Source organism: Schistocerca americana, chromosome 2, assembly GCF_021461395.2.
Source record: "Schistocerca americana isolate TAMUIC-IGC-003095 chromosome 2, iqSchAmer2.1, whole genome shotgun sequence".
Lineage (NCBI taxonomy): Eukaryota > Metazoa > Arthropoda > Insecta > Orthoptera > Acrididae > Schistocerca > Schistocerca americana.
Window position 1 is genome coordinate 783,567,292 of NC_060120.1, and position 16,241 is coordinate 783,583,532.

A 16,241-nucleotide genomic window follows, 5' to 3' on the forward strand; every position below is an offset into this window, starting at 1 on the left:
GTAGCTAATTCATATTTTCTGGATATGCCTCTGTGGCCAGAGACAGTGGTTATGTGTGAATGTGTGGCATGCTTCTGTGTGTGTGTGTGTGTGTGTGTGTGTGTTTTTTGTCTAGTATTTTTATTGTGCCTGTCTGCAACTCAGTATCTCCGTTATATGGTGAGTACCAATCTATCCTTTTCATAATACTGTCAAAATGGGAACAGTGATACATTTCCTCCAAAAATTTCCGCCTATTTCTGCCACACTATCTCCATTACATTTCTGTATGGATTGTGTTCTATTATGATCCTAGCAAGACATCTCTGAATTCCTTCAACATCTGTTGTCAGTCTATTTCTTAAGATCTCAAAATACTGGAGCTCTAGAACAGGCTTCACTTGCATCTTGTCTGCAGTTCCTTTACAGAAGCATCATTCCCTCCTAGTCAGTTTAAATAACACATCTTACACAAGTTTTTACCTTAGCCAAATGAAGCAGAATCACTAAGGGCAACTGTGTCGCATGTCCTCACCTTTTATGATAAACACTCAAAATTCTGACCAATTAGTGATATATCCATTTGCAGGCATTGAAACCATCCCTGCCAGGACAGTGTCCTGTGGATGTGATGCAAATGGTAGCTGAACTATCTAAGCAAGTTGCAACTCTCCAAATACAGTATTCCAGCCATGTGTTACAATGGTAGCACCCTTCTAGCAGGAACAGGCACTCACCCACCAGTGACAATATCTGCTAATATCACAGAATATTTGAAGCTGCAGCCCAGCAGTGTCAACCACCACAGGGAAAACACCACCAGAATCAATAGCAATAGTGGTCAATTTCAAATGGCATAGCTGTCACTGTGCAGAACAGAGAACTTTACTGTGCTAAAACTCCTCATTGATACAGTTGATGACACCTAAATATATCCCTCCTCTCACCTGTCGTGTTATAATACTAATGGCAGTTGTCTGTAAACTGCAGATGGATTGTCTTTAAAGACCTATAGCCACATCAATTTGTATCTCATTGTCAGCTTCAATCTTCATTGTGAATTTGTATGGAGATTCATTGTCGCTGATGTGTGTAAGTAAATGTTGGAGGAGTTTCAAATCCACATCCAGCCATACATATTTAGGTTTGCATGATCCTCTCCCAATCCTTGAACCATTCTGAATTTGAGTGACTACTATGATGATGGGACATTAAATCCTAATCTTCCTTTGCTACTTCCTTCCTGGAGCAGATTTCTTATTTCATGGTGGCCTCCCAGGTCTTTGCCTGTTTGAATCTACATCAAAGTTGTCTCCTCATGGACACCTATGCCATATCAGCAGAGTTCCATTACATATGTATTGAAGACCTACTTGTAATGTTGTACAGTGAGGCAGACATGTAGCCCAACAACAGCAGTTGTTCACTAAATGAAATTAACATAGCTTAGTGGTTAACCTGCCAGATTGTGTCTTTAGGGTGATGGAAGTAAAATTCATGAATCCTGCCATCCCAAGAGAGTGTGGAAGCTATGTCTCAGGTTTCACAGCTCACAATAGCATATAAATTGTGCCATTTACTGAGCTTGAAAAATATTTACCAACAATTTGTGCACAATCATGCACATTCAAAGCACCTCACAATAAATTTGCAGAAGGTTCATCAAAACCAGGAAACACAAAGATGTGGACTGATGCAAAGAAAATATCCTTTGCCAGAATAAAAGCTGCTGTTACATTATTAACTCATCCTCTTCTTGGCATGCCTCTTGCACTTGTGGTAGACACATTTTCAACAATCACTGGAACTATATTACAACAAAGTGTACCACGTGACTAGAAAGCTTTGGCTTTTTTAAGCAAGAATTTATTATCATCAGAAATAAATTGGTCCACAGACAACTGTGAGCTTCATACAAGCAGTGTGTCATTAAAAAACTTCAGTCACATGCTTGAAGGTAGATATTTCACCCTTATTAGAGACCACAAGCCACTCAGTCTTCACCTTCTATCAGAAGCCAAATAAAGTATCACCATGACAGTTGGACTTCGTTGCACAGTTCATCTCAGACATTCAATAAGACAATGGTGAGCACATTGTGCCACCAGATGCACATGGATACTGTTGCAAAGAAACTCGACTTCATAACACCTACCAAAGCTCTCGTAGAAGGCAACAAACTGGAGATATTCCTTGAAGCATCTTCAGGATTACAACTCCAATTTATTCAGTTATCACACTCAAAGACATCAATATATTGCTGTGTATTGACATCACAAGCACAACCATTCATTGCAATAGATTTTTGCCAGCAGTAATTTACTGTCTCTGCAATCTTTCTTATCCAGGAGTAAAAGCCAAAATACAACTTGAAAAAGGAGATCTGTTTAGCCAAATCTTGAGAAGAACTGTGAAGCTTTTGACAACCAGTGTAACACCTGCCAGCACAACAAAATAACATGGCATGTTACAGCTATAGTCAGTACTTTCACCCTATGTCCTTATCAACATCATTGGACCTTTACCACCATATCACCCTATGTCCTTAACATCATCATTGGACCCTTACCACCATAAGAATAATACCAGTATTACATAACAAGCCTATCAATAACTTTAGCCACAACCTCCTTTAAAACAATTTAATTCACACCTATTTAAAATGCTACTTAGTTCACTTGGCATGAACTAAATTTGAATCTGTGCCCACCTCTCTGCTGTTAGCTGTATCACTGAATGGCACTGTCACTAAGTAAAAGCCTCACTCAGATTCCATGTCACAGAGTGTTGGAATGACAGCTTTCCTAGAGGCCTGTTAGATCTCCAAATAGCTTTCAAAGAGAATCTGAGATCAAAACCAGCTGAATTAGTGTTTGTCTAAACACTATTCTGTTTGAATAATTATTCACTAACATGTTAAACAATAATACTGAAACATCAGACTTTACACAACATCTGTGTTCGCAGATCTGCACATTGTGCCCAGCAATTTCACAAGAATAAACTATTCAGCAACTATTCATTTTTTATGACTCTCACTATTCAACTCTAACTAATATTTTCAATATAACATGTGAGGGGGGAAAGCAATTACACAACTTTTTTCCCTGAACCTTGAGAGAATTTTTTGTTCCTCCATAAATATTATAAGTGTCAACATTAATATATATTGTTAAACATTACAACAAGTGGAGCTTAGCAGTTTTGGTCTGCAATTTTGTTCATCCATTCATTTACATTCCTTATTAATAAGACAAATCCGTACTGTTTTTTCTTTGCTACATGTGAGATTCTTGATAAATGTGAACAAAACAGTCTTATAAAAATTGTCGTAGCTTGGTACCTTGCTTGTTGTGCAGAGTTGAAATTGTTTTTCAGTATGTAGAGTGCCTATTTCAATGTTATATATATATATATATATATATATATAAAAAAAACAAAGATGAGGTGACTTACCGAACGAAAGTGCTGGCAGGTCGATAGACACACAAACATACACACAAAATTCAAGCTTTCGCAACAAACTGTTGCCTCATCAGGAAAGAGGGAAGGAGAGGGGAAGACGAAAGGAAGTGGGTTTTAAGGGAGAGGATAAGGAGTCATTCCAATCCCGGGAGCGGAAAGACTTACCTTAGGGGGAAAAAAGGACAGGTATACACTCGCACACACACTCATATCCATCCGCACATACACAGACACAAGCACACATTTGTAAAGGCAAAGAGTTTGGGCAGAGATGTCAGTCGAGGCGGAAGTGCAGAGGCAAAGGTGTTGTTGAATGACAGGTAAGGTATGAGTGGCGGCAACTTAAAATTAGCGGAGATCGAGGCCTGGTGGATAACGGAAAGAGAGGATATATTGAAGAGCAAGTTCCCATCTCCGCAATTCGGTTAGGTTGGTGTTAGTGGGCAGTATCCAGATAACCCGGACGGTGTAACACTGTGCCAAGATGTGCTGGCTGTGCAACAAGGCATGTTTAGCCACAGGGTGATCCTCATTACCAACAAACACTGTCTGCCTGTGTCCATTCATGTGAATGGACAGTTTGTTGCTGGTCATTCCCACATAGAATGCGTCACAGTGTAGGCAGGTCAGTTGGTAAATCACGTGGGTGCTTTCACACGTGGCTCTGCCTTTGATCGTGTACACCTTCCGGGTTACAGGACTGGAGTAGATGGTGGTGGGAGGGTGCATGGGACAGGTTTTACACCGGGGGCGATTACAAGGGTAGGAGCCAGAGGGTAGGGAAGGTGGTTTGGGGATTTCATAGGGATGAACTAAGAGGTTACGAGGGTTAGGTGGACGGCGGAAAGACACTCTTGGTGGAGTGGGGAGGATTTCATGAAGGATGGATCTCATTTCAGGGCAGGATTTGAGGAAGTCGTATCCCTGCTGGAGAGCCACATTCAGAGTCTGATCCAGTCCCGGAAAGTATCCTGTCACAAGTGGGGCACTTTTGTGTTTCCTCTGTGGGAGGTTCTGGGTTGAAGGGATGAGGAAGTGGCTCTGGTTATTTGCTTCTGTACCAAGTCGGGAGGGTAGTTGCGGGATGCGAAAGCTGTTGTCAGGTTGTTGGTGTAATGGTTCAGGGATTCCGGACTAGAGCAGATTCGTTTGCCACGAAGACCTAGGCTGTAGGGAAGGGACCGTTTGATGTGGAATGGGTGGCAGCTGTCATAATGGAGGTACTGTTGCTTGTTGGTGGGTTTGATGTGGACGGATGTGTGAAGCTGGCCATTGGACAGGTGGAGGTCAACATCAAGGAAAGTGGCATGGGATTTGGAGTAGGACCAGGTGAATCTGATGGAACCAAAGGAGTTGAGGTTGGAGAGGAAAATCTGGAGTTCTTCTTCACTGTGAGTCCAGATCGTGAAGATGTCCTCAATAAATCTGTACCAAACTTTGGGTTGGCAGGCTTGGGTAACCAAGAAGGCTTCCTCTAAGTGACCCATGAATAGGTTGGCGTACGAGGGGGCCATCCTGGTACCCATGGCTGTTCCCTTTAATTGTTGGTATGTCTGGCCTTCAAAAGTGAAGAAGTTGTGGGTCAGGATGAAGCTGGCTAATGTAATGAGGAAAGAGGTTTTAGGTAGGGTGGCAGGTGATCGGCGTGAAAGGAAGTGCTCCATCACAGCAAGGCCCTGGACGTGCGGGATATTTGTGTATAAGGAAGTGGCATCAATGGGTGCGTTCATTGGCTGAGTTGATGTGTAGGTGAAGGATTAGGTGGGTGAGGGCAATGGATTGTTCAGTTTGGAACTGGTATAGGGACTGATGGAAAGAAGGGTTGCAGCCAGAGATGGGAACTTTAAGTGTGAGGCCTTTGTGGGTAATGCCAAATGTCAGACAAGACTGAGAAAATAAAATATGCGAGTGTAATCTGGCTAGGGTGAAGGCATGTTTGCGGAGGGAATGTAAACCCGTCAACTCCTATCCTTAATAAAAGTCCTCAATCTTTCCTCTCCCACATCCACACCGGCTGTTCAGAGCATCCTCCTACAGGCCAACCGCAAATTAGAACAGCATGCCACCCTTCACCTCAAAAAACTATCCAATCTCCTGGTTTCTCACCTCTGGAAAGGCAACTCACTCACCCTTCACAACCTTTCCAGCAAACCTCAACCTCCTCTCATTGCACACAAACCCAGTCTCTCCCATCTACTCAACCTCCCACTTCCAGCTCCACTCCCTCCAAAACCTCAAAATTCCAATCAACACAATCTGGAACCACAACACCCTGATTCAGTAGTTAACCTTTCCTCCAAACCTCTCTCCCAATCCGAAACCTCTGTCCTATCCAAAGGCCTCACCTTCAGCCCTCGTCAAAGATTTACTGTCCTGCACTCGTACTCTCTGCTGGAAGTATCACTTTGCCACAAAGAAAAATGATCCTAATCCTACTCCTAATGATCCAACTCCCCAAGACACTATCCAAATTGAACCCTGCCTAGAACAGTTCCGTCCTCCGTCACAGCAGGACCCACCTCCTCTTCCTCAAAATCGCCCTCTCCAAACTTTCCAGGAATTTCTGACTTCCAGCCTTGCCTCTCAATCATTGTTAAAAAACCTTAATCCTACTCCCAACATCACCACTGCTGAAGCCCAGGCTATCCGTGATCTGAAGGCTGACCGGTCCATCGTCATCCTTCCGGCGGACAAGGGTTGCACGACCGTGGTACTTGATCGTCGGGAGTATGTGGCTGAGGGACTGCGTCAGCTTTCAGACAACACCACATACAAAGTTTTCCAAGGTAATCCCATTCCTGATGTCCAGGCGGAGCTTCAAGGAATCCTCAGAACCTTAGGCCCCTACAAAACCTTTCACCTGACTCCATCAACCTCCTGACCCCACCGACACCCCGCACCCCTACCTTCTACCTTCTTCCTAAAATTAAAAACCCAATCATCCCGGCCGCCCCATTGTAGCTGGTTACCAAGCCCCCACAGAACGTATCTCTGCCTACGTAGATCAACACCTTCAACCCATTACATGCAGTCTCCTATCCTTCATCAAAGACACCAACCATTTTCTCGAATGCCTGGAATCCTTACCCAATCCGTTACCCCCGGAAACCATCCTTGTAACCATTGATGCCACTTCCTTATACACAAATATCCCGCACATCCAGGGCCTCGCTGCGATGGAGCACTTCCTTTCACGCCGATCACCTGCCACCCTACCTAAAACCTCTTTCCTCATTACCTTAGCCAGCTTCATCCTGACTCACAACTTCTTCACTTTTGAAGGCCAGACATACCAACAATTAAAGGGAACAGCAATGGGTACCAGGATGCCCCTCGTACACCAACCTATTCATGGGTCGCTTAGAGGAAGCCTTCTTGGTTACCCAAGCCTGCCAACCCAAAGTTTGGTACAGATTTATTGATGACATCTTCACGATCTGGACTCTCAGTGAAGAACAACTCCAGATTTTCCTCTCCAACCTCAACTCCTTTGGTTCCATCAGATTCACCTGGTCCTACTCCAAATCCCATGCCACTTTCCTTGATGTTGACCTCCACCTGTCCAATGGCCAGCTTCACACATCCGTCCACATCAAACCCACCAACAAGCAACAGTACCTCCATTATGACAGCTGCCACCCATTCCACATCAAACGGTCCCTTCCCTACAGCCTAGGTCTTCATGGCAAACGAATCTGCTCCAGTCCGGAATCCCTGAACCATTACACCAACAACCTGACAACAGCTTTCGCATCCCGCAACTACCCTCCCGACCTGGTACAGAAGCAAATAACCAGAGCCACTTCCTCATCCTCTCAAACCCAGAACCTCCCACAGAAGAAACACAAAAGTGCCCCACTTGTGACAGGATACTTTCCGGGACTGGATCAGACTCTGAATGTGGCTCTCCAGCAGGGATACGACTTCCTCAAATCCTGCCCTGAAATGAGATCCATCCTTCATGAAATCCTCCCCACTCCACCAAGAGTGTCTTTCCGCCGTCCACCTAACCTTCGTAACCTCTTAGTTCATCCCTATGAAATCCCCAAACCACCTTCCCTACCCTCTGGCTCCTACCCTTGTAACCGCCCCCGGTGTAAAACCTGTCCCATGCACCCTCCCACCACCACCTACTCCAGTCCTGTAACCTGGAAGGTGTACACGATCAAAGGCAGAGCCACGTGTAAAAGCACCCATGTGATTTACCAACTGTCCTGCCTACACTGTAAAGTTTTCTATGTGGGAATGACCAGCAACAAACTGTCTATTCGCATGAACGGACACAGGCAGACAGTGTTTGTTGGCTAAACATGCCTTGGTGCACGGCCAGCACATCTTGGCACAGTGTTACACCGTCCGGGTTATCTGGATACTTCCCACTAACACCACCTTATCAGAACTCCGGAGATGGGAACTTGCCTTTCAATATATCCTCTCTTCCCGTTACCCACCAGGCCTCAACCTCCGCTAATTTCTAGTTGCCGCCGCTCATACCTCACTCGTCATTCGACAACATCTTTGCCTCTACATTTCTGCCTCGACTGACATCTCTGTCCAAACTCTTTGCCTTTACATATGTCTGCTTGTGTCTGTATATGTGCGGATCGGTGTGTGTGTGTGTGTGTGTGTGTGTGTGTGTGTGTGTGTGTGTTTGGCAGTCCAATATTGATGCAGTTCCAGTATTTTGACAAGTGAGTGCATTTTTAAATGGAGACTTTAATATTTCAGCATTCTATTGGCCCACTTTAAACACCAAACTGATTAACATGTGGCCAATCAAATGTTTTATTCCATTTATTGACTTTAGACAATTCTGTAATTTCTTAGGATTTATTGTCTTATTCAAGAGGGGAAGGCTGACTTTCTGTTCATCAAAACAATTGTTACAATAAATAGTGTGTCAATTTTTTTTCTTTCAGTTCCTGTAAACTCTCTTTCATAGCAAAAGCGTAATAATACTTGTTTTTGTAACATTCACAAAAAATATTGTTTATCTGAGATGTATCATTGCTGTTTGATTATCTTGTGTTGTTGAAAATTTGTATACATTCTTCTTTGAGTTTCAACCAAAATTCATTTGGTGGCAGCTACTTTTTGCAATGACTTCATGCAGTATGGTTATATGAAAAGACACTTACATAGAGAGTATCTACCTTGTGGAAGGTGACTTAAACATAACTGTTGTCATAAAAACATTGTCAAAAAGTGCCTTGGATATCGCAAGGTGTTAGTGAGGTGGAACCGACGACTCCTCACCAAGGAACAAAGAAATATTCAGTGTAGTACTGCACTCCACTTACTGAATGAAAGATGATGTAGATGCAGGGACCATCCATATCACACCAACTTTGTTTCTAGATTCGACACTTCCTAGAACCTAGATTTCCATACAACATTATTGTGATGTAACTGTAACTTGGGAGTATTTCAAGGGGGTGCTACAGGACTGTTACTGTTCATGATATTTTTACATGAGCTGGTGGACAACACTGATAGCTCCATGAGACTGTTCACAGATGATGTTGCTGTATGTAGGAAAGTTACAAAACCAAACACTTCTTGTAAGGATTAGCAGATGTCGTTGACGGTACATAAATGTAACGTACTGTGTGTGTGTGTATATAGGTGGGAAAGCCCATTAGTGGTCAGTTACAATATTTGCTATAAATCACTGGAAACAGCAACAACTGTAAAATAACTGGAATAACTATTTGGAGCAACCTACAGTAGAACAGCCACATAAAACTATTGTAGCAAAAACAGGTGCCAGGCTGAGAATCCTAATGAAGTGTAATTCTTCCATAAAGGAGGCATATTCCAACTCATTGTTTGAACAGTTCCTGATCTGTCTGGGATCCTTACGAAGTAGAATTAATGAGGAGGTTAGAGAAATTGAAATGAAGAGTGATACATTGTAACATGTGTTTGATCAGTAAGTGCAAGAGAATTATGGAAATTTTCATCATACTCCAATAGCAGAATACTACATATTAAAACTATATGGTTACAATCTCAAACATCTATAATGTATGCATGCAGACTCAAATAATGAATGAAAGTTTGTATCACAGCCAGGTTTGAATCCCAGCCTTGAAACATATTTTCATTCGTCACTTCAGTCTGCATAGGTAATACTACAAAACAGATTTTGTGCATCATTGAGAGGTTTACTGTTAACATTCCTAGAGCATACATCCCAAGAATAGTGGGGCAGCAAGCTATTCCTTCCTATACATCTCACAGAATAAAACACCTGAAAAACAAGATGTGAGGGCTTGTACAAAGGCTTAACAATGTCATTCTTCCGATGCAATGTTCATGAATGGGATAGCAAAGCCATATAAATGATAGTAGTAACAGAATGCCCTCCACCATATACCATATGGTAGCTTGCAGAGTGTAGATATACATGTAAACTTTTGTCTGTGACTTACAGTTTGAGAATAAGTGTGAGGGTGTTTTTTGTATGACAAGTGGTATCATGGATCAGTTACTATACACCAGAGAATATGATTCAGAGGATGAATGCTGACTAGAGAAAAATACAAGGAAGGGCTTTTACGTCTACATATACATACGTACCCTGCAAACCATTTTGAAGTGCAAAGCAGAAGGTAAAATTGTACCACATATTAGTGCTTCTTCTCATTCTAATCACACATCCAGGCCAGAACTTTTCTGTCAATAATGAAAGTCTTAGAAACTGTCTTTGTTCCAAAAGATGTGTCACTCATTGATTTTTATCACAGCAAAAAGATAATTAATATAGCATACAACAGCAAGTTGTTGGTAAATGGGAAAGTTGCCTGTCACAGGAAATTATGCATGATCTACTCAGGACATTCTTCTTCTGCATGAAAACTCACCTCATATGCCAGTAATTAATTCCATGTAATTCACTGTACAAGTTTCTTATAGTCCTGGTTTATCTATCCCCAATGTATTCAAACATTTGGGCTTTTAAAAAAAGGTGTTACAAGGACAACATTTTTAGTTGTCTCTTGGAGGCCCTCAGCGCGCCTCTCGTCTTTTCTAATAAATGCATCATAAGGCTGCATATCTATCAGAAAAATGTGTATATTTGTTGAAGGAAACTATATAAAAAAATTATGAAATGCTTTTGTAATTTTATCCATTAAAAAAATGCAGTTTAGTTTCGAATGAGCCTTGTGTAATCCATGAAAGACAGCAGTACTAAAATACTTTCCACCTGTCATAAGAAAATAAAAATATGCTTTCACTGATATCCTTTTTATGTTACTGACTAAAGTGCACTGGTGAAATTTATTTTTCAGGCATATGTACCTGTGGCTCCACATTTTGGGCATTCTGGCCTTGGTTGTACTGCCTCGCCTATTCCCGTCATCTAAGGAGAGGCATGTTGCTGCTTCCAAACCTATTTCCAATGGTGTGGCTGCCAACAAATATGACTGAATTATGTATAAGCCTTTTTAAATAGTAATGATGTATATATAACAAACATATGAAGACAGAGAGAGACTCACAGAAAATATGTGACTTACTGGTGTACATGTTATGCTTGCAAGTAAAAGTTAAAAGATTTTCTTTTAACTTTATTTTAGTCTTTTGATATTGTAAGAGGCAAAATAAATTTAACAGACCCATCTAGTAATGAATGTTGAACTGATATTTGTTAAAGGTTGTCTAGTTTTGTCAAAAACTTTTAGTCATGTGGACTGGGTTTTAAGTTGGACCAAATGTCAATGTTTTAAAAACATGCATTTTAAAATAAAAGTGTAATTCAGTGTTTGCTGAGAGAAATGTTTTTACTATTTGACTGTTAACTGATGGACTGTATATTTTAACAAAATGTTTTAAATGTTATACATTTCATATAATCATATTTTCATGGATGTCATATACAAGATATGAAACCCATCATTGTGAGGATGTATGTATATCTCATGTTGTCACATTGTACTGGTGTTAGTAACAAAGATATATTTTACATTGTCCAATTACCTGGCAATCACAATATGTAACTAATAAACCCTCAAAAGTAAATTTCAATTACTGTTAATCATGTATACATAAAGGCACAACTGCATCAATATGCATGTGTTTAACAGTTATACGTAGTATCTGTTCAGCTGAGCATCACATTTGTTGGAAATCATTGTAATCACAACTCGGTTTCATTTTCATAATTATCACTGAAACATTAAAAAGTATATCTTGCATATAAACTAAATTTTACTTACTCACTGTAGAACAATGAGGCTTTTGCAAGTTTATTGTAATTTTGCTTCATGCTGTATAATTCTGTTGCAATATCCAGTGCTTCCCCCATGTATATGTTAATGGCACAACATAGTGTAACCCATATTTACAGGTAACTTCTTAAATGTACTGCTCCAGTACGAATGTTGCGCGATTCAGTGGTAGCCATGTTATTGCCTGGCTACAGGCAACACTATTATGTTATCAACTGTGTATGTGTTTGACAACAAATTATTTCAGGCAAAATTTATGTCTACAGATGATGCAGCACTTTTTGTATACAATTTGCATTTAACTGCAATTGCAATTTTTGTAAAGCATATATTCTAGAATGACTGAGAAAACTAATACATGCAATGACATGTTATTTGATCTCTTTATTGCCTCTTTTTGTGCATTTCCTCAGAAAGAGTCAAAGAACTATCCCTTATAATAAAGTGTGATGGTGCTACACTGTGTACGTGTGATTATTTTTATTACAGTGTCTTGATTTGTTCATATGTATATATGTGCTGCTGCTGCATAAACCAGTGTTTACTGTTGCTTACCTTCTAAAAGGACAGACATCTGCTTGGGTTATTGTCCTAGAAAGCTTCCTTGAGTTATTGCCTTAGAAAGCTGTATATAGTGCATGGAATAGCAGCTTCTGTGCTTCATCAAGACAGGAGGCTATGCCAGCAAAAGTGTAGCTCCGACTGTATCATTCTCGCTATATTGGCCTGAAATGGGTTCATGAAAGTATGTGGCAAATCACTGGATGGATGTCAGGATTAGGTTCTACAGGCATATGTAAGCAGCTCTTCATAAGGACAATAACACCAAAACCTTTCCTTCTGAGTGGAACTTCACATCCTAACTGATCCTCCTCCCTTGAAAAAATAAAATTTGATTTCTCATCTACATCTATACCCCGCAAGTCACCATGAGGTGCATAGCAGAGGGTATGTCCCATTGCACCAGTTATTAGGGTTTCTGCCCATTCCATTCACATATTGACCATGGGAAGAATGATTGGTAGAATGTCTCTGTATGTGCAGTATCATTCTAATCTTATCCTCACAGTCCCTGTGTGAGCGATACATAGGGGATTGTAGTATATTGCTAGAGTCATCATTTAAAGGTGGTCTTGAAACTTTGTTAATAGACATTCTCAGAATAGTTTGTTTCTTAAAGAGTCTTCCAGTTCAGTTCCTTCAGTATCTCTGACATTAGCCCATGGATCAAACAAACCTGTGACCATTCATGCCACTCTGTGTATGTTCAGCATCCCCTGTTAGTCCTATTTGGTATGGATCCCACACACTTGGCCAGTATTGTAGAACTGGTCGCACAAGTTATTGCTGCAGTGTATAAGATAAATGGTGGAAGCTTTTATCAAGATACAGAAGACTTACGTGATAAGGACATGAACTTGCATTAAAGCTTGAAATATAAAAGTAAGCACTTCTTATAATCAAAGTAAGACATTGTACAGAAGTTTTTGTAATGTGGGTTGCGACCTGTTAGCCAGGAAAATGTAGTAAAAAAAAAAAACACACACACACACACACACACACACACACACACACACACACACAATGCCTCCTCTATGTGGTCCACTGTGGATGTTGTTGTTGTAGTCTTCAGTCCTGAGACTGGTTTGATGCAGCTCTCCATGCTACTCTATCCTGTGCAAGCTGCTTCATCTCCCAGTACCTACTGCAGCCTACATCCTTCTGAATCTGCTTAGTGTCCCATCTCTTGGTCTGCCTCTATGATTTTTACCCTCCACGCTGCCCTCCAATACTAAATTGGTGATCCCTCGTTGTCTCAGAACATGTCCTACCAACCGATCTCTTCTTCTAGTCAAGTTGTGCCACAAACTCCTCTTCTCCCCAATTCTATACAATACCTCCTCATTAGTTATGTGATCTACCCATCTGATCTTCAGCATTCTTCTGTAGCACCACATTTCGAAAGCTTCTATTCTCTTCTTATCTAAACTATTTATCATCCACGTTTCACTTCCATACATGGCTACACTTCATACAAATACTTTCAGAAACGACTTCCTGACATTTAAATCTATACTTGATGTTAACAAATATTTCCTCTTCAGAAACGCTTTCCTTGCAATTGCCAGTCTACATTTTATATCCTCTCTACTTCAACCATCATCAGTTATTTTGCTCCCCAAATAGCAAAACTCCTTTACTGCTTTAAGTGTCTCATTTCCTAATCTAATTCCCTCAGCATCACCCGAGTTAATTCGACTACATTCCATTATCCTCGTTTTGCTTTTGTTGATGTTCATCTTATACCCTCATTTCATGTTTGTATGTATGTAGTTACGTATCTAATATTGTTTTTTTTTTTTGGTTTGCTTCTGACACGATAAATAAAAAACCCTCCTTTCAAGACTCGGTCGATTCCGTTCAACTGCTCTTCCAAGTCCTTTGCTGTCTCTGACAGAATTACAATGTCATCGGCGAACCTCAAAGTTTTTATTTCTTCTCCATGGATTTTAATACCTACTCTGAACTTTTCTTTTGTTTCCTTTATTGCTTGCTCAATATACAGATTGAATAACATCGGGGATAGGCTACAACCCTGTCTCACTTCCTTCCCAACCACTGCTTCCCTTTCATACCCCACGACTCTTATAACTGCCATCTGCTTTCTGTACAAATAATAAATAGCCTTTCGCTCCCTGTATTTTACCCCTGCCACCTTCAGAATTTGAAAGAGAGTATTCCAATCAACATTGTCAAAAGCTTTCTCTAAGTCTACAAATGCTAGAAATGTAGGTTTGCCTTTCCTTAATCTTTCTTCTAAGATAAGTCGTAGGGTCAGTACTGCTTCACGTGTTCCAACATTTCTACGGAATCCAAACTGATCTTCCCCGAGGTCGGCTTCTACCAGTTTTTCCATTCGTCTGTAAAGAATTCTCGTTAGTATTTTGCAGCTGTGACTTATTAAACTGATAGTTCGGTAATTTTCACATCTGTCAACACCTGATTTCTTTGGGATTAGAATTATTATATTCTTCTTAAAGTCTGAGGGTATTTCACCTGTCTCATACATCTTGCTCACCAGATGGTAGAGTTTTCTCAGGACTGGCTCTCCCAAGGCCGTCAGTAGTTCTAATGGAATGTTGTCTACTTCCGGGGCCTTGTTTCGACTCAGGTCTTTTAGTGCTCTGTCAAACTCTTCACGCAGTATCATATCTCCCATTTCGTCTTCATCTACATCCTCTTCCAATTCCATAACATTGTCCTCAAGTACATCGCCTCTATATACTCCTTCCACCTTTCTGCTTTCCCTTCTTTGCTTAGAACTGGGTTTCCATCTGAGCTCTTGATATTCATACAAGTGGTTCTCTTTTTTCCAAAGGTCTCTTTAATTTTCCTGTAGGCAGTATCTATCTTACCCCTAGTGAGATAAGCCTCTACGTCCTTACATTTGTCCTCTAGCCACCCCTGCTTAGCCATTTTGCACTTCCTGTCGATCTCATTTTCAAGACGTTTGTATTCCTTTTTGCCTGCTTCATTTACTGCATTTTTATATTTTCTTCTTTCATCAATTAAATTCAATATTTCTTCTGCTACCCAAGAGTTTCTACTAGCCCTCGTCTTTTTACCTATTTGATCCTCTGCTGCCTTCACTATTTCATCCCTCAAAGCTACCCAACCTTCTTCTACTGTATTTCTTTCCCTCATTCCTGTCAATTGTTCCCTTATGCTCTCCCTGAAACTGTGTACAACCTCTGGTTCTTTCAATTTATCCAGGTCCCATCTCCTTAAATTCCCACCTTTTTGCAGTTTCTTCAGTTTTAATCTGCAGTTCATAACCAATAGATTGTGGCCAGTCTACATCTGCCCCTGGAAATGTCTTGCAATTTAAAACCTGGTTCCCAAATGTCTGTCTTACCATTATATAATCTATCTGATACCTTTTACTATCTCCAGGATTCTTCCATGTATACAACCTTCTTTCATGATTCTTGAACCAAGCCACTGTGGATATACATATCATTATAATTCTTGGTTTTACTCCTGGAAAAGTTTGAATAAGGTTTACAAGGGCTAATCAGAATATAAGTTCCAATGCTATCTGGTGGGGTAGCAAAGTACTTTAAGCACAGCCTGTCTCAGTACAAGTTTGGTAGTGCCAGAGAAGGGTTACTGAACTTTTATTTGTGTTGTAACCATAAATGAAAAAGGCTTGTGCCAGCAAAAACCCTACTACCTGTGAACTACTTGCTATGTGTGCAAAACCATAAAAGCTGTAAACATTAATAGTGAACTTCACGTAGTATGTGGAGAGAATATGACGAGTGATAGTGTTGCTAGATAATGGTGTCCTTTGTTTTGGGACGTTCAGAAGAACGTCCATAATGAAAAAAGAAGTGAATGACCTGCCATTGTGAAAAATGAACTTATTACTAAGATTAATGACACACTCTGAGAAATGTTTATAATTACAGAATCAGTTATCATAAGGCTGTAATAGCATCGATGACAATAGTTGTTATAACGAATGTCAAGAAAGGTAGGAAAATATACTTTGCTTAGCAA

General features: G+C 40.6%; 1 protein-coding gene across 1 annotated transcript in view; it reads left to right on the forward strand.

Moving 5' to 3' along the window:
* The window catches only part of LOC124595728 (lysophospholipid acyltransferase 6), a 130,527-nt gene extending 118,405 nt beyond the window's left edge, over positions 1–12,122 (forward strand). Inside the window, exon 11 of the mRNA XM_047134599.1 lies at positions 10,740–12,122. Within this exon, the coding sequence (XP_046990555.1) occupies positions 10,740–10,878 (139 nt within the window). The 3' untranslated portion in view covers positions 10,879–12,122. The remainder of the gene's footprint in view (positions 1–10,739) is intronic.
* Positions 12,123–16,241: the final 4,119 nt, after the last annotated feature.